The sequence below is a fragment of the Echeneis naucrates genome, chromosome 15 (assembly GCF_900963305.1).
Source record: "Echeneis naucrates chromosome 15, fEcheNa1.1, whole genome shotgun sequence".
NCBI lineage: Eukaryota > Metazoa > Chordata > Actinopteri > Carangiformes > Echeneidae > Echeneis > Echeneis naucrates.
In genome coordinates this window covers 6,562,978-6,582,119 of record NC_042525.1, presented here as the reverse complement: position 1 = coordinate 6,582,119, position 19,142 = coordinate 6,562,978, and the positions used below count along the sequence as shown (strand labels likewise).

Sequence of the window (19,142 nt, the reverse complement as noted above, 5' to 3'; positions counted from 1 at the left end):
AGTGTTACACGATCACAAAAGCCTGGTTCTAATTTTATGTGGCCATGAAGGATATTTGAAGAACTGACCTTGGAGGGAGATTTTCTTTGAAGCTCACATTTCCTCCTGTACTGCTGGATGGGAATATTGTGATGTCTCAGAGATCCCTCAAGCAAATTTGATGCCAAACTGATTAACAGATAAATTAATGTAACTCTTCACCTGTCGACACGTTTAAATGCGTCTTTTCTTGAATTTATTTTCAATTTTCTGTATTTCTTCACTCTCAACAGCCATTTTTTTTTTTACATCATGGATTCATCCAGCACAGAAAATACTTGTAAAATAATATTTGTATAATCTATTCCTCTTTGAGTAACATATGCTAAAACCTAGTGCTCTGCTGTTTATGGGAATTCATAAGCCTTTTTGTGTGGCAGATATTTAAAGATTTACAAGCACTAATGAGTTTGGGTCAGAGAGCCTCAGACAGGCATTCGTGGACATAAACAAAAATATGAATGAACACCAGCCATATGCTTTCAAATGTATTTTTTAAGCTAGCATACTGTGCGAATAATGCATTAAATGACAGTATTTATATTTGGATAGTTTCTCAATACTTAGCAACAGAATTGTGTACAAGTGATTTATTTAGGAAACAGAAAAATCTTACACTAATATTTGTAGAACATTTATCCAACAACACATGTATACAAAAAAAAAAAGAAAAAAATGTAATTTTGTGCATCGCAAACTCTCAACAAAATGAACAAGATGGAAACCAAACACTAAAGGACAGGAATAAGACAGCAAAGCTGAACACAAAACGCAGTCACACCTGTTTTCAGAGGCCGTCATCTGGATTCACCACATCCATAGGAGATAATTATGACAAGCATATGGATGATGCATTCATTTGCATAAAAATGTTTTCACTGCGCTGGATCTTCATGACACATAATGACGGTTGCACTTCAGACGTGATCCATCACTCCGTGCTTGGCACACAACATTTGATTAACTGGGAATCTGACACTGGAACTGCAGTTCTGTTTAAATGAAACAGTTCAGACTAACTTTTGTTGTTTTTTTTTTTGTAGATGCATTACAAATATAAGGCATTGAGGAACTCTTGCCAGTAGCTCAATATGCATCCAATTTAAGTAGCGGGGCATTTATAAGCTCAGAAAGACGAGAACTGAAAAATGTTCCACATGTACCCAAGTGATATATCACTCTGAGGACAATAAAGCCCTGTCTGGATGGCCATGGAAATAAACACAGATGCCTTTTTAACATACACATCCCACCAGAATTTATTCTCTGGCAGCTACTGTCACATACATAAACACACACTGTGTTTACATATGTGATTATTTAACAAGCAGCTGATGTTTATCCTTTCCGAAAGCCTTACATTGCAGTTTGTCTAAAAGATATGAAGGACTAACAAGTTAAGGAAGTGCTTGACAAAAAAAAAAAAAGAACCGTTAAGCTCGAATGTGTTATCTTCGTGTTTGTGATATTCAATTGTGTGCTTTGTCAGTGTAAACAAATAAATAAATATTTACAAGCATAAAATGCAAAACGAACAAGCAGGGCATAAATAATTTACAAAAGGAATTATTATACAGACTTAGTATAAACATCTTTGGCACTGACTAAAATGGCTTAATTAAATCGTTCATTCACGTTCTCCATTGACAAAAACCAAAAAAAAAAGAAAAAGAAAAAGAAAAAAGAAAGCCTCAGGATGGAAAGGATGAAGAGAAATAGTAATGTACTTCAGACAGCTAAGTGATTATGCTTTGGTTACAATTAATGTTTGTTTGACATTATGATCAGCTCTGCAGAAGAGAAGCCACGAGTGAGCCTTTAAATCCCAAACAGAACAAAACATAAAAAAAAGGAGAAAAAATAGAAGAACTGAGTCACTTACAAGTAGTTAGAACTAAGACACCGCTGGAAAGCACATACATCGTGTAAGTGGTTGTACATTGAATCATTTAAAATGTAGGCATAGTTATACAAGTTATAATTAGGTACTCTCCAGAGCCTTTTTGTTTTTTAAGTCGTTCACTCCCATCAGTTTCTCTTCCCCAGCTTGGGAACTGTCACTGGGAAAACTGAAATCTCTTCGGTGGATGGATCAAGGGCCAAACACGGAAAAAGGATGGAAAGTCTCACTTACGTCGAAAAGGATTTAGTGATGACGTAATGTTTACTTTGAGAGATTCTTGCCTTTTGCCTTCTGCTGTTTTTCTGTTGATTCAGTTATCTGTGGAAAGGTTGAAGATTGAGAGAGTAAAACTTCCATTCTGGCCACATTCAGAACCAAAACTAGGACAATCAGTGAGATTCGCACAAAGTGCAACAACACCAACATTTCATAAAGCGTGTTTAAAGCGTGTTTGCAGTCACACGGCTGCGATTGTGAAAAGACTGTCGGCTCATTTTCCACAGTTTAGCACACAACAGAAGACCTGGAGTCCTTGGACCAGAACACAAGGCCTTCCACAATGCATCTGCGCCATTGTACACAGGCAAGCTGACAGGCAGGAACAATAAAGCGTGACTTTGTTTTTTTTTGCTTCAGCCAACACAAAACACAGAACCTTTCTCACCACCACCACCACCACCACCTTTATTATTACCTTGTGAACACTGTTGGGAACTCCGGTTTATCTGAGATTTAAAAAAGATGTTGGAAGATTTGATGACTTTACTCACATTATCCAAACATGGAGATAGTTCCTCCCCCAGTATGTAACGTCGGGCCATATTTTGAAATATGTGCACGTGCCAACATTACATACACATAAAATGCACATGTAAAGATAGATACACACTTAGTGCAGCCATCTCTTAAACATGCAACATCAAATTATGGCTGCCAGAATAATTTAAACTTCCCAACCCAATAAAAAAAAAATAATTTATGGGACACTTTTTGGCACAAGATAACATCTGCTACATTAACGTTCACATTTTTTTTAACACCATACATGTGCACATAGGTCATATATGGGTGGGTGAAACTTTGTAGTGACAAAAGCATTTTTACTTACCTCTGCACTCATACTTGAGGTCAGAGAAGAACACCAGCTCTTGCGAGAAGACAAATAAGCCTAACCTTCCTCCGGCAAAAGTCTTGTCATAAATTGGCCCTGAGTCAGCCATGATCTGTTTACCTTCATAGACCACAACCCTGCAAGATACAAGACGAACAGGAACTTCAATAAGGTTCTGAGAGATCACAGTTCTGTCTGCAGTGAAGTGTGCCTATTTCCAGGGATATGATAACTAACATAATTACCAGATTATATATTGTTGCTGTTTGTAGACCTTCAATCAAAGTTGCGTAGCACTGAAACAACAGCTCGTCTTGTTCCGGTGGAGTTTTCTTACCTTATAAATCCAGTCTTTGGTCTGTGGATGAGATGCCACCTGTATGCTGTGTAGTCCTTCCAGCCAATGTTTTTGGGGTCGTGCCACAGAGTACGCACCTATATAAAGTAGTTCATAATACAGAGCGTTAAAGCTGCTGTGGTTTTTAAAACCGACCATCAGTGTTTCAGCTGCAGCCCACCTGTCCGGGAGTGTTGCCCGTATGCCACAAAGCATTCCTGAGGTTTTCTCCTGTGCCAGTGGTTGAGTTGACGACTTTGAGCGAAACGCCAGAGATGCCAAAGGCCTTGGAGGGCTTGTCCTCCCAGTATGTCTGTGTGATCTGCTTCCACATCACCACATAAAAGCGCCCGCTGGACTGGTAGCCGAACACAAAGCCAGCATAGTCATCATCTCTGTCCGTGTTCACGTACATCGTCCCACTGAAGTCCACGGCGTTGAACTGATCAAAGCCTGTGACGGTGACAAAAGAAGCTGTTAGGACTGCACAGCTTGACAGATTCAAAGCTCTTTTAAAGCTTGTGGGAGCTGGACTGTGTGCGTGCTGCTCACCTACTGCGATGCCTGGGTCAGAGTTGGCAGTCTGGACCAGCTCTTTGCCCTGGTGTCTGACCACCCAGTTGGGATCAATTTGAGTGGTTCCCTTGGGATCCAGGTGGACCATCTGGAACTTCCTGAAGTCAGTGGCACTGATGGCATTGTTCTCTGGACACACATCGAGAAAATCTGGGATGCTGTCATTGTCAAAGTCATCTTTGCAGGCATCCCCTCTTCCGTCGCCTGTTTAAAGAGATAAAGCAAAAAAAAAAAAAAAATTACATAAAATTAAATTAAATTATACATGCATGATACAGAGTTAGGTTGGAAAGATTTTTATAGCCACTAATGTGAATGCCATAATGCTTCCACTACTGCGAGCGGCGAAGAGCTGGTCTAAGTTAGCATTGAAAATGAATGGAAAAAATAGCAATTACTTTCAGGAAATTGGCTTTAATACCGTTGCCAATAACGACTAAGGCAAATCAACCATCTTTTCATGCTGTGACAACTTCCACTAATACTTGTAACTATCTGAAGCCTGGCGTCTATTAGAACCAGACAGCCGGCCGGGAGCTCACAGTGGAAAGGATGCCAGTTGCTAATGAAGGACACTGTGTGGAGGTAGCGCGCTGCTTTCTGTCAACATCGTTGTTATTTCACACAAGGGGCTAAAACGATTCTATCAAATAAACGCTATCTAACGAGCTGTGAAGAGCGTCCAAGGCCTTCCTCCTTCGTGGTCTGTTTCCAGTTATAGACAGCTGTACAAACTCAAGGTGACCCTGCTTCATTTTGGCACTGTGGATTTGTCACGAGCAAAAAAAAAACAACCTTAGGGAAAGAAAAACTTCATGGTCTGACATGTGCCCTCCTGGACGGCTCACTGAAGTCATGCACAATGACATCACCCATGCCAGCCAGAGTCACTGACCCTGTGAAAGCTGCTGCTCAATAATTCTCTCATATCTCATAAAGTAAATAATGACTTAATTTTAAGTCAAAACAGACAAACAATCATTTAAGTGCCTAGACACACACATGTAGTAGTAGACATTTGCCTAAAAGGTTTAAATGCTGTTACTCTGCAAATCTTAACATAAGTCATTTATAACTGATTAAGGTGGATTTGAGCACTCTGTCATGGTGATTTTGACTAATGATTATTGTAATAATTAAATTACTTTTTCACACTTATCTCATTTTTGTTTTCTCCATTTTCGGTCCTGCAGAAGCTAGCATGCTTTTTTGCTTTACTACCATCAACAGCCGGAGTCACATGGAACCCGGCTGACTTTGCAGCTGTTAAACTCTTTAATCATCAAATGCTCACCGTCAGAGTCCAGCTGGTCTGCGTTGGGCGTTAGCCGGCAGTTGTCCTTGTCGTCGGGTATACCGTCATTATCATCGTCGTAGTCACACGCGTCTCCTTTGCCGTCCTTGTCGTGGTCAGCCTGGTTAGCATTGGCCACATAGGGACAATTGTCCAGGTTGTTCTGGTGGCCGTCTTCATCGATGTCCTGGTTGTTGTCACACTGATCTCCAACCAGGTCGTTGTCAACGTCAGTCTGTTGGATGAATACAAGTTTTAACAGTGCAACAGCTTCCTGTTTCAGCTCTTGTATTGGAGTGTGTCGTTACATGCAGCGTGGCACAGTACCTGGTCAGGGTTATGGAGCAGCGGACAGTTGTCACACTGATCACCAACTCCATCCATGTCAGTGTCCTTCTGGTCGGTGTTGTACACATAGGGGCAGTTGTCGTTTTCATTCATGATGTCTTAGAACAACAACAACACAAATAAAAAAAGTTGACACATAATGTTATAATTTTCTTTAGAAGTTAAGGTATAAATACAATATATAATATTCAGCTGCTATTGGCAGATTGATTATGATATTTATTCATTTAGACTTGTTTATTTTACCATCTCCATCAATGTCCACTGCACAGGCATCCCCTTCTCCATTGTGGTCGGTGTCTATCTGGGCCGGATTGTGTTCATACGGACAGTTGTCGCATCGGTCACCCACCTCATCTTTGTCAAAGTCAAACTGACGAGGATTGTAAAGGAGGGCACAGTTGTCCTGTGGTGGACAGTAAACATTTGTTAGAGAATTCTTTGTCTGGAATGAAAATAATCCCAAAATAAATGTTCAAAGTTTCGTACCCTCTCATCAAGGATTCCATCGTTGTCGTCGTCCTTGTCACAAGCGTCTCCTTGACCGTCTTTGTCAAAGTCTTCTTGTCCAGAGTTAGGAAGATTTGGGCAGTTGTCCTGGAAAGTTTTCAGACAGAAGAGTTTAGTGTCACTGCAGAAAAGGCAGCACAGGATGAAACGATGAAGGGTTCGGGTTAGGAATCAAAATACCTTTTTGCAGTGGTAAGTGGCGTTGGCGCCACACACGAGGTTCTGATTGGGCCAGCCATCCAAATCTGAGTCTTCTCCACAAATGAAGCCATCTCCAGCATACCCAGTCCTACATTCACACTTGTACATTGGGTCACTAAAGTGGCTGATGTAGATACACTCAGCGTACTTGTGACAGTTGTGGGTCTTGTCCTTGCATGGGTTTTCTGGCTCACACACCTGAAGAAAAAAAAAAAAAAAGAGACTCGTCAACAACCACATCCGCTATCAAGGACACACAGTTTCACATAGTTTCCATTTTGTTTTTTCAGCTTCTGAAGCCAAGAGTGGGAGCCACTCCAAAGGAGGAGATTTTGGACAAGGCCAAAAATATTGGAGGTCTTGAGGGCATAGAAGTCCCACCACGACCCACTGTTGCCCCTTTTACTGCAGTGCTAGGTATTCACAGCTGCCAGTCATTACCGGTAGATGAAGAATGACTCCAGTTTGGATGCCACTCCATGTGCTCAAAGGGCAGAAAATGACAGCAAAAACAGGCCTTTCTTTGATCCAAACTATGAAATAGAGCCCCTTAACACCAGTGATGAGACAGTTCCCTTTTTCCCCCAAATCAATTTGCAAAATTGGGGCATCAAATCAAAGACAAGCAGCTGCAGAAGCCAAAGAGGGAGAAAGTGCTTGATGAAGGATGTTGTGCAAGTGCTGCTCAGAAAGGTTTGGTAAGTTTGCCAGTTTTCCAGGAACTATGCGAATTTAGTGATCACAGGGGAGCAGAAAATAGTGTGTTCCAGTCAAATAGGCAATACGGCATATATGACGTGTCATATTACTTGAGATATGGTTATAAAATTAAGGACAGAAGTGGAAAGTGGAAACAAAGTTTAAAAGGTTTGAAAGAGCTGCTGGATAAAGAAAAAAATTGGGGTCTGATCCTGCATTGAAAGTAAAAAAACGATACCTGTAGCCCATAGGAAACATAATGTCTGTCTGCACGCCGAGAGGAGTTAGAGGGACGTGAGCTTCCCAACACTTGCTGGAAAGATGTTTTCCTAAAAAACATCTTGGGAACGTGTTGCTGAGTGAGCACTTATTGGTGGCAAACACCACAGAAAAGCCATAAAACCTTAAATATTTCCGCATGTCAGTGTTAATAAGCTGCTCTTCTGTCAGATCCTGACTTTGAACCAGAAGTAGAACACTTGTGTTATTTTATTGGTGTTTAAAATCGCTGAGTCTAAGCATACATTGTTTTTGATAGTTATTATTTAGCCGCAGTGATGCGCGGGGATACATAATACTCACTCTTACAGTTCAGATACTTTAACACCAAGAATATTGGCTGAAGTTTCTTCTGCACTGTGGTCCATATTGTATCGTGACGTTAAGGATTGTTGATAATGCATGTTAAGAAATAGTGGTGATGATTCGATTTGTATTAATGTATCTATGCTTGTTATTAAGGGTTCCCTACTTCACCTCCTGCTTGTTGTAACTGAGTGAAGGTGAGTCACAATAATGTCATATGCTGGCCGAGAGCCTCCCCTCCAATATGTGCGCTCTCACTTTAAGAGTGATACTTATAAATCACCCTAGATGCTACTTTCATTCATAAATTTGGATGTGACATAGAAAAAAAAAACAAAACAAAAAACTGTCTTTAAAAAAATCTACCTATACAGGCCTTCATTGTTTATTTATTTATTTATTTATTTTTTACCACATCGGTCTTTCACGTCTTCGCAAGTTAGTTGAGTTTGAATGGCATCCAATCAATCGTTTGTTACTGGGGCTGAATGAGTCCGTTCAACCCACCTGTTTGTTCTTCTTGGCAGCCTCCACACCCATACCAAAGGGCTGCGTGCCCTTGTAGCGCTTCGGGCAAGGCAGGCAATGGAAACCTGGATCGGTGTTGACGCAGCGTTGCGTTCCACTGACTTTGTAACAAACATCAGAGACCATATCGCACTGGCGGAGGGAATGAAAAGCTTCAGTAAGATGCAAACAAATCTTTCCATAAATGAACTCTGTTGTTTATGCGCCGAAGAAAAACAGGAACTTTTACCTCATTAATGTCTTCACAGTGGGTACCATTTCCACGGAAACCAGCAGGGCACGGACCGCACTCCCAGGAGCCATCTGGAGAGCTGTTGCAGTCCACTCCCCCAAAGCACGGGTTAGACAGACAGCCATCTGCAAGAGATTTAGATGACACGAATGGATACAAACAAAGGAAATTGATTTAAACATTATAGAACGAATCTGCACACTGCATATCCAAATGATTTCTCTTTCATTTGAACTGGATTTTATCTCAACTGGAAACGTGAAGGTAAAGCCAAACCAGCTAGCATAAAATATATACATGACCCCACCAGGTTTTAAAGGTTTGGGTTTTCTTCAAATTTGAGCTTTTCAGGGCTCAGCTGCTACCACTGCAAAAACCATAAACGGCTCTCACCAATAGGACACTCTGCCTTGTTACAGCTGTCGCTGTCGTTGGCCTCCCCGATACACTTCTTGCCGCCGTACTGAGGTTGAGGGCTGTTGCACTCGCGTGTTCGCGTTTTGACGCCCCCTCCGCATGTTGCTGAACAAGTTGCCCACGGGGACCAGGGACCCCAACCACCATCGACTAAAAAGATACAGACGCAAATGCTCAAAGGTTAATCGTTCACCTCAAGCGGCTCGTTCCGCACATGTTTTAACCTCTGAATTTCTAAATAAAAGTGTGTCAACATTCAGAGTCTGAAATCTGAAAAGCAGCCAGAGTCAGAAGCCTGGAACTTAATACCACAAGAGAACATACTGAGCTGATTTGGGTCAACATTTCCGGAAAGGACAGGAGGCCAAAACACATGGGGAGTGTTGCCTCAAGGGAGCCATGAGGCACGAGGAAGTCTGGTTGTTTTAACACAGACGCTTGCTGCTCAAGTAGAGATGCTGCTGTTGAATGTTCTGGGCTGAAATACTCACTGGGACACGGCTTGGCAGTGCAGCGCTGAGTCTCTCTGCCACTTCCTTCGCAGTCTTTGCCCCCCAGCTGCGGCACGGGAGCATTGCAGTGGCGTATCCGCGTGATCTGCCCTTCCCCGCAGGTCACAGAGCAGGATGACCACGGTGACCACAAACTCCACCCTCCGTCCTGGCGAACTGGGTATCAAACATCAAGCATATCAGGCAGAGGATCACCAAAACACGTCATGTATCATCCTCCTGAGTTTCATTTGGCCGAATAAGTACAGACATATGTAATTTACACAAACGGGAAAAAAATTGCGATGTTGGCGATGATGGCTCTCTTGCAAACATTTTCTGAGATGCTAGAGCCAGTATTTATGTCACTGTGGGTAAACTATCCTCCAGCGGTTAAACTGATTCAGCCGCTCGGACAGATGCAGGATAATGTTAGCTGCAAGAAATAACAGATACTAACCTCACAATTTATCAAACTCCTGGTTCATCAGTTTCTGCATCCACCACCCATCGTCATCCCCTTGCCTCATATTCATTAGAATAAATTTTTTTTGCATGACTGGCAGTGGTGAGTCATTGCACGGAGAAAAAACCCTTTCAGACAGTGATTTATATGGAATTAACTTTGACCAGGCACACCCTGCAACCCAACCATGCGATCCAGCTCTTCTCTCGGCCTTACTCAGAAGGATGCATTTTCAACAGATTTGTGGAGGCGTGAACGTGGACATTCTCTCTCATGTGCATCACCCTGCTTCTTTATCTTAAGTGGCTGAGCAGTTGTGGCGGAGGGAGACACACATATATTGAAGGTAACATCTCTGATGCTAAGGAATCACTTTTTAAATGAACATGGAATGACAGGTGATTAACTATTCCGAATATATCCTCACCACGGCTGTCGCATTTGCCCAAGCTGCACTTGCGGGTTTGGATTGACGGTCCGGTGCAGGGGTTACTGGTTGCATCGCATGAACGACCCCTCTGTTGAGTTCCTGTCCCACAGGTGACCGTGCACTCTGTCCACTCCGACCAGGGAGACCAGCCATCCTCACTTTCTATAGCTGCAAGATATAAAAGCAGTCCCATGTGTACAGTACTCATTGTTAAAGCAACATCATAAAAGTACTGGGAAAGAAAAAGTCCAGCTGAACTGATTTTATTCTTTATCTCAGCCCGTTTATCACATGACATCATCTGGAAAAGCTGCGGTAGCCATTGTGGGTGTCTAATATTTTGACCAATAACTATGAGGTTAACTCACAAAGACAATCTGACTGCAACAATCCTGTAGCATTAAAATTTAATATCCATGGAATACTGCTTTTATGGTGTACTGCACCATTAATTTAAAATTTCTTGTGTGCATAAAAGTGCATGTGTATTCGTAATTGCGTTTGTGTGCTAGATGCATTAGCAAAGAAGGCAGTTTGGGTACTTACGTATGCACACAGGGCAGCACTCGCCATCGACGAACGACGGGCTGGCACAGGCCACTGGTGGGCACGTAATCTGGTGGCACACAATCTTGGACTCCTGCCATCCATGAGTATTAGAATTATGTGATGATCAGTCACTGAATTTGTACATATATCCTCATGACTTGGCACTACCTGGCAGGTACACTTGGTGCAGCTGTCCACCACCCAGTCCTCCTTATCATCAAAGAGGCGGCCATCCTGCCAGCACATGTTCTTCTCTTTGGAGTTCTTCAGTTTCGCAAGGGCCTCCATCAGCACTGTGTTCTCCTCCGTCTGATCATACAGCAACAGACAGTCCATGACACAAGAACTCTGCCCTCCACTGAACATTTCAAGGTATAAACCTGCTCAAAAGTGATTGTCTGCCTGAATAATGTCAGACGACTCTTCGCCATGTAAAAATAGTGCGTCCAGCTCCAGCAAAAGAAATGCTACCTTAAATTTTACTTATTTTTGGGTGAAGCTAGAGACAGGTTAAATATTGAATATGGCATTAAACAAAACTCTCTGAGACACACAACTACCACTGTACATAAACAGTCAAGTGTTATTCTGTGATGTCATTTCTGAGAAGTCTCCTGAGCGAGGAGAACCTCAGAAAATAAAACTTAAACCACCTCAATAAAAGTACATGTACACAAACTTTTATTACTTTAATGTTTCTGTCAAAAAGTGCAATGAAAAGTGTTAAACACTTTGTAACCTCCAGCCTAATTAGAGAGTTTTGGCTGGACTCCTGAAAACTGGGGAAATGTCAGTTGATAAACTGCTGCCAAAGATTTGTGTGTGTGTGTGTGTGTGTGTTCATGCATCCTCCTTATGGAAAAGGGAGGCAGCAGTGTGCAGCAGTTGAATCTAAGACACCACTCGGTCTGGAAGAGCCTCGGGGACCCTTCTCATCACAGCCGTTCATTTTTTTTTTTTTTTTTTCCCCCAAAGTTCATGCCCAGTCTCTTATTGCTGGGAGGCCCCCAGAGGAAACACATGGGTTGTTTAAACACAACCAGACATTAGACTGGACCCATTGCTGCCAGGGGAGCACTTCCTATATCCACATGTAACATGTAAAATCTGTCTGACTCACGCTGCCATAGATAGCAGGAGTCAAATGGGTTCAGCCATCATGAGCGACTCTATAAACAGCTCTGCGGATACTCAATGTTTGCTTTCAAACCAATGTAGGTTACCTAGTAACCTAATTCAGGCCTCTTACCTCCTGACTGCTGAGAATTATATGATTTATTTTCCCAAAATGTCAATTTACTCTAAAATGTTAATTTTCCTCCCTCACACAAAGACAGATTGTGGTGATTTGACATCCATCACTAAAATTGGCCTGCAACGTCTGGTAAAAGAGGCAGTAATTTGTCTAAAACAAACATAAATCGGGATTATGTTGATATACACCATATAGGAGAGCATCAGTCAGGTTAACACATGTGTCATGTCCACTACTTACCACTTTCTGCAAGCCATCCATGAGGTTACTGACGACGACTCGCAGGCCTTTGAGTTCCTGGAACATGGTGCTCAGTTCCTCGCAGGAGCGTTCGCACATATCTGCGCCCGTCTCATCTGTTTTCTGACCTATGATGTTTGTAGTGATGGAAGGACTCACGTCCACAATTTCTGTGCTCTCGCTCACAATATTAGCATCATCTGGAGCAGCAGCAGAAAAAAGAAGGAAAGAAGGACAAAAAAAAAGAAAAAAGAAAAACAGGACTGTGAGCGGGCAACACAGACTGGAGATGGAAAACATATTTGAGAGGTATGATGAGTGAAACTCAAGGACTCAAAGGGAACAGATCAATTTCCTGTTTTCCTCTATCAAAAACAATGCTGTGATTACAATGTTTACTGCGTGCCCAAAAACAGATGTTCAGTTGCTCGGGTTTGAGCTGAAAAATATATCTGTTTGAAATGCTGATGGTTGAAATTTTCTACCACAGACGACAGCAGGGCTGACTGCGGGAGGACAGAAATCTGGGTGTTCCTTTCCTGATGAGAAAACCGCACACTTGTCATAAATCCCTGTGACCATTTTGATAAGTGGACACTTTCAGTATGAACTAAACAGAAGGGAGTGACCACACAGATAGTCTGCGCTCTGCCCTTAACTTGCTCTTGTCTAGATGTCAACACAGACTCTCTAATCACACGAGACGTGTGAGAATCCTTTGGGTGAGAGAATTTATCAATCGTTGATAACACTGAGGGATTTACACTCGGACCTCATATTTCAGCTCCAGGGTGGTTTGAAGGCCAAAATGAGGCCAAATGTTCTTTGCACAAAATCTGGAAAGTCCAGCCCAGCAGGAAGTCCAGCCCAGAGGAACGTGACTGCCAACTGTGAGCTTTGTACAACACAGACAGACAAGAACCCAAATCACATGCCTCACTCACCTCAGTTTACTCACTATGAACTTTATGAATGTATGATACCAAAAACAAATACACAACACATATCACAGCTCACTGGAATGCCTGTCATTCAGCCAAATCACACAACATATCTGCAACTGGTTTGGATCTTGCAACGCAAATTGGTGAAGATTAATAGCAGGCCAGGGGCTCTAAATCAAGAAGTCATCCAAATTGCCCAACGCTGTCCCAACTGTAGCCAGCGCTGTGTTTTCTTTCCTTTTCAGTCTGCTGGACTCATTCAAATCTCAGGAGGGCTTCACGCTGTGTGTGCATGTGAACGCGTGCTAGCTCGTCTGTGAAAGCATTTACACATTCTTTTCTCCCTGATAGACGTTCTCTATTTTCTCTCAACAGATAGAGGAAGGACTTAAAAGAAAAGAGAAGGGGAAAAAAAGTTCGGGAGCTTTAATACTCCTCATTAATGTCCAACATGACGGTCTTTATAAGTGTGCGGGCCGTGCGGCTTTATGAGCGGCTCTTGGCATTAAAATTGCTACCAGTGCAGAACCTCCTCTGGTACCAGCCAACATGTTGGAAACGTCCAGGTCTTTGTGACATTTGCTCAACAAACTCATTCAGCCGGAATTAAACACTGCATGTGGCAACAGAATAGCACACACAAACACACACGCATGCACACCTGCAAACTGTGCATAAGGGGTTGCTTTGTCACAGTAAACCAAAGACACGGTCGCCAAACCTGGCGGCCATTTAGCTTTGCTGTAAAAGATGATTTTCAGCATACTTACTTAGATGGCTGTTTTTTATTCCCTCTCTCGCTCTCTTTGTGTGAGCTCCACTGTGGATCATGAGGTACTATTACTCATGAAAGCAAAGATTCAGCTGAGAAAAGCAACCCAATCAGCCAATTCATGACTTCACTGTGTGTGTGTGTGTGTGTGCAGCTGGAAGTGGAAGCTCCCTGCACTGCAGCAACAGCATTCACTTTCTCTTTTCTATTTTATTTCCCAGGGCACTATCCAGAGCCCACTGCCAAGGGAAATAAATGTAAGCATCTGTATCTCCTTTTGTTCACCACGCACACTGCACAGATACTGTTGTGTCCGTGAGGATGAAGTAATGGTGAGAGATCTTGCCACATATCAAATATGCAAGCTAGCGAACTATGCCGATACAAAAAGGAAATCAAGTGAGAATGCTGAACCGTTTGGTCTGGAAACTTGCTGCGGTTGGTACTTAACAAAACACAGACACCGCGCTCTGAGGGATCGCATGTGAATGAATCCCCCCGTCACATCTGTAAGGTATCGGACTTGAAAAGGGTTCGTAAATATAATTATTGTGACTCAGCTTTTGGGATTATGAAAATCACACAAATAAAGGCTGGTTCCCACTGCTCCAGCAGAGCAGGAAGTTTAAGGTTAAATTGCGGCTCAAACAGATGAGCGCCTCTCACCTTGTTTCGTGACCTCGCAGTCTCTGCTCTGGAGGACGTCTTCCACTGAGGTGTCAAAGATGAAACGCACATTCTGCAGAAGGCCCTGTTTGGGAAGAAAACACACATCTCAGTCGCAGGCTATTATATGTTTTGGCTACTTAAACACACTTCAGACATTAAATACAGTATGAACATTTTCTAGTCCCACTTATTCCAATGTCAAGTGTGGATTGAGAATCAGTCTAAGGGCCCTGTTTACTCTTGAGCATAGAGGTACACTCCTGAAGTTGCCGTGCAGACTTTCATACTCGTGTTTACACACAAGGGGCAATTTACAGTCTAAATCTGGAGTCGTCTCCACACAGAAAGACCTGAGCAACACTGAGCCACACGTTGACAAGGGGGTATGTTAAGTCTCTACTTCTGGAAACTGCTGTTTAAAATGAGCTCCTGTTATGCGCCTGGTTGACCGCAGACTTGTGTCTTGTAACTTCTTAGCGGTGATAAAATATTGCACACTGATGTCACTCCCGGGGAATCCTGGTGCTGTTACTAAAAAGCCGGAGTCTTGGCCTTACCCTGAAGTGGTTCTCCCGGATGGATCCTTTGGCAACATACATGCGGCTTCCCTCAGCCCGCAGGTGCTCGTAGAAAGGCTCGTCCAGGATGAAGCTGTCTATCAGGCTGCAGCCCACAAACAGGTTTGCGTTCTCCCCATGGATATGAAGCGTGATATTCTTCCACTGCGAGTCGGACAGGTCCACATCCTCGAAGGAAACCACGTTCTGAGAGCCGTCCACCCAGTAAACCAGGTCCAGAGTGTTGGCCCTTCCATTGGACACAATCTCAAACTGTCTCCTGCCATCTGGGCCCTCCAAACCAATCAGGGTGCCCCTTGAGGCGCGGTCCTGGCGTATATTGGCCACAAACACAAAGCCCTCATTGTTCTGGATCTGCCTTAGAATTTGTTTCAGTATGGGGGGGCTCACTGGGGGAAGGTGGTCGAAGCGGATGAAGCGGTAGGCAGGGAGGTCTGAGTTTTGGCCCCGGAACTGTTTGGCCCCCAGAGTTTTGCGGGAGATGTGGCTGATTTCAAACAAGTCGAATGACATCTCATCCTCTTGCTCACCATCTATGCATGAGAGAATAATTACAAATAGACGTTTCTATTCTGGGGAAAAGGAGAGCTCATACAGAACAGAACATTTAGGAAGTTAAGCTTTTGGTTGCACCTGAGTCAGTTTCAGGTACTGAATAAATTCTGTGAATGACTATTAAATAAAAATTGGAATTGATACTATGAGGGAGGAAGTTTTGCACTTACCTTCAGGTAATGCGTGGAGGAAATTAACTGACAGGAGCAGCAAGAAGAGGCTTCTCCTGAGTATCATATCTGCTTCAAAACACAACAGAAAGGGGTTTTCATGAGTTTTGGAGTCGTCCATTTAAAATGTTGAGTCTGCACTTGCGCCTCTCAGTTACACAATGAGCGAGCCGAGAAGGAAAACATCAGAAGTCAAACCGAATGCGGAGAAAAAAGGATTTTAGATTTAACATTAAATTCCTCTGGCACTATCCATGTGACTTACCTGACGATGCAACTTTATTGTCTTTTATTTTTCCAGGTATCCGACTTGAGGAAGTATAATTCTAAATAATAACAATATATATATATATATATATATATATATAAAAAATGAGAAGTGATGAGAAGTGGTATCTCCCGTAAAGCCCGTGCGTAAAAAGAAGCGTAAAGTCCAGCCCGGTTTACTACATCCACAGTGCGCTGCAGCTGAGGCGCAACAGTGACGGAGGCTCCCACCGCCCTCCTCTTATACGGAGGCTCGCACACAGCCTGTCAATCAAAGCCGTCTGCGATCGGATGGTAAGACACACAGTTACATAATTATCTTCCGATGGCGTCATTTTCTTACCCACAGACACCGGTGAGCCCCCCCCCCCTCCCCCCGTCATCTGGTGCCCAACATGCCCTCCCCATCAAGCCCACTTTCCCTCTGTGTCTGCAGCCCGTTCACTTTCACTGTGCGTGTGTTTGCGGGGATGGAGGGGCGGAGAGGAGAGCTGCTTTTCTCTGGAGGGATAAAGTTTTGTTGATAAATAAACTAAAACCCAAATTAAATAGCTGCAGCAGCTTCATATATGTGTTTGATTTTTTTTTTCCATTCTGAGAGAGACGGGAGGGTTTTTTTTCTCCTTCTTAGAGAATCCACTGTGCGTTTTTACTTTGAATTTCATGGGTGACAACTTTTTAAAAAGATTGACTCTTGAAAGATTTGGAAGGTGTGAACAACAGCGTTTGGACCAAAAAAGGTGCCATAACTTTTTTTTGTATAAAAATATCTCCAACTCCCAGTGAGAACTCCAGCAATGTCTGCAGTGTGAGACAAAAGAGAACATGAATATGACCTCCAATGCAATAGATACTTTGGATGCTTCCACTTTGCTGGCAAGCGGCGTCTTGTGTCTGGAGATTGTCAGGTGTTTGCCAAGGCTTCCCCCCCTCTGCTGGTGTCAGGCAGAGAAAAGCTGAGGGGACGTCTCACTCTTGGAGCCCAGTGGAGGGATCGTAGGGCTGGACGTGGGTAGGCGCTGTGAGTACCAATAGGCTCCGAGATGGTTTGCGTCAAGTGGAAATGCGCATTCCATTTAGAGGAGAAGAGGCTGAGGAACAGACAGTCTCTTACCAAATGGGGCAATTTCCTTTCACCAGTGCGGATTTACTAACCTGACAGAAATTGGAAACAGCAGTAGGCGGATATTCAGACATACTAGAGGATAAGGATGCTTTGTGATGATACAAGCATTCTTCACTGACTAGAGAATATGATATTAAAACTGTCAGAAGGTGGTAAAGCTGAAATGTTGAAACTGTCAATTGCAGTTTCTTGTGATGGGTTTGAATCAGTTTGAGTAGAACTACGATTGGACCACATCAGAATCAGAATTACTGTCTTCGTGCAGCTTCAACTACCACCTTTTACTTCTACAATCTGCATTTTAATGAGCATCACTTAGATGCTTTAGAAAGCACAGCACAAACGTTAGCTGAGATGGTAGTCGTGTAATATCCACAAATACAAAGAGAATAAAAGGTAGCTCCAACCTAACTGTCCCACAGCAGGAGGATAGTCAAAAACAAGCTGCTCAAAAAACAGAATACGCACAGTCTGCCACTTTTAAGATATTGTTGAAAACTTTCTGGGTCACTTGGAGTCACACCACAGTCCTGCATAATATCTAGTTCACAGCCAGGGATCCATGCGCTCCTCTGTTAAAGCTACAAACATCGGGGATGTGGAGGAGTCATGAAATGAAGGTGATTGATGTCAGTTAAGTTGATAAACAATTCCAGTTTCCAGCTCTCTTCTCCAAACTGTGACTTCACCGTGGAAGTTTATATGTTTTTAACACACACGCACACACACACACACAAAAATGGGTTCAGTGTGACTCAGGAGCACAATCCAAAAGGGAAATCTGGCACCTGAAATGTTTAAAGTACCGAGAGAGTGACACATGAGAGCGACACTGTAAATTACTACGGTTTTTGGAATGATGAAAATACATATGTTAGGTAGAAATGGGTCTTTTTGGTTGAGATTTACTTCAAAAAGCCCCCTTTATGTTGATCATGCCAACAGTTGAGTAATTCCAATGAAACCAATTTGGCTGGAATGGCTGGCATTGTAAAATATTCTTCCATAATCTCCCAATTGGAATGACGGCTCCGCTTGCATTGCACTGTAGTGTACAGTATGTATGCAAATATCTGCAGGGAAACAAAATAAGTGTGTCACTGTCCTGTGTCTGCTGTAGTCTTACGACACTACAGCGATTTTGCTCCAAAAATTAAAAAAATGCTCTAAAACCAATTTGTTCCTTGTCATTTTAAACTTATTCTGGAGGTGAGTTACAACATTATTACTAGTAACCTCCAAATTAAATTAGTTGGGTTTTTTTTTTATTTACAAGTTTTTGGAACCTAAAGTTGTCAAAACAAAACATAATGTGCAACCAAATGTCAGCCCGCTGTGATGTCACCCGTTGGCTTGTGAACCACCCATTCGAAGCCTCAAGTTTGTAAATTGGCAGTTGCAATGTTGGTTTTTTGAAACCAGAAGAAACCATATTTGGACGAGAAAGCGGAGGAAAGAGAGGGGGATCTGACCTTCTCTGCTCTCTATGCTGTGTGTCCTAGCCTGTGGTGATTTAGACCATGAACTCATCACGAAAACTTCTTTTTCTCAAAGACCTCGACATAATTTGACTTCTTTTTGCAGCCAGTGGCGTCGCCCCCTGATGGACCTTAGATAGAACGCAGGTTTGAAATAATTTCACATGGCCTTCACCTTTTAGCCCCAATGTTGACATCCATTTTTATAAACAGTCTATGTTTCCAGGATACCACCCACTGGCTCCTTCAGCGCTGTGTGGCCAGTACTGTCCAACCATATGAAAGCAGGCGTAGCCAAAAGTGTGGACGTTATTACCTGACACTTGTGATTGCCACTGTGCTGATTACATCTTCCATCACCACCCAAACTCC

General features: G+C 42.9%; 1 protein-coding gene across 4 annotated transcripts; it reads right to left on the bottom strand.

Moving 5' to 3' along the window:
- Nucleotides 1-516: 516 nt before the first annotated feature.
- Nucleotides 517-19,117, bottom strand: thbs2a (thrombospondin 2a). 4 transcript variants are annotated; one of them, XM_029521009.1, is made up of 23 exons: nucleotides 19,087-19,117; nucleotides 15,900-15,968; nucleotides 15,154-15,707; nucleotides 14,594-14,678; nucleotides 12,212-12,411; nucleotides 10,885-11,025; nucleotides 10,714-10,807; nucleotides 10,165-10,335; nucleotides 9,272-9,448; nucleotides 8,757-8,930; nucleotides 8,361-8,488; nucleotides 8,111-8,263; nucleotides 6,299-6,517; nucleotides 6,098-6,205; nucleotides 5,855-6,014; nucleotides 5,588-5,706; nucleotides 5,261-5,495; nucleotides 3,943-4,170; nucleotides 3,572-3,843; nucleotides 3,391-3,488; nucleotides 3,051-3,190; nucleotides 2,637-2,667; nucleotides 517-2,260 (listed from the first exon to the last, which is right to left on the bottom strand). In XM_029521009.1, the coding sequence occupies exons 2-23, from the start codon at nucleotides 15,964-15,966 to the stop codon at nucleotides 2,257-2,259; spliced, it is 3,558 nt and encodes a 1,185-aa protein (XP_029376869.1). In that variant the 5' UTR covers nucleotides 15,967-15,968; nucleotides 19,087-19,117; the 3' UTR covers nucleotides 517-2,256. The 4 variants fall into 4 exon arrangements, with proteins under 4 accessions (XP_029376869.1, XP_029376868.1, XP_029376871.1 ...); XM_029521008.1 differs by lacking the exon at nucleotides 19,087-19,117 and adding an exon at nucleotides 16,165-16,443; XM_029521011.1 differs by lacking the exons at nucleotides 2,637-2,667; nucleotides 19,087-19,117 and adding an exon at nucleotides 16,165-16,443.
- Nucleotides 19,118-19,142: the final 25 nt, after the last annotated feature.

Coding starts and splice junctions, on each gene's coding strand:
- thbs2a (XM_029521009.1), bottom strand. CDS start 15,966: ATGATACTCAGGAGAAGCCTCTTCTTGCTGCTCCTGTCAGTTAATTTC. Junction 15,708..15,899: donor CCTCCACGCATTACCTGAAG/GTAAGTGCAAAA, acceptor TCTCATGCATAG/ATGGTGAGCAAGAGGATGAG. Junction 10,336..10,713: donor GTGCTGCCCTGTGTGCATAC/GTAAGTACCCAA, acceptor TATATCTTGCAG/CTATAGAAAGTGAGGATGGC.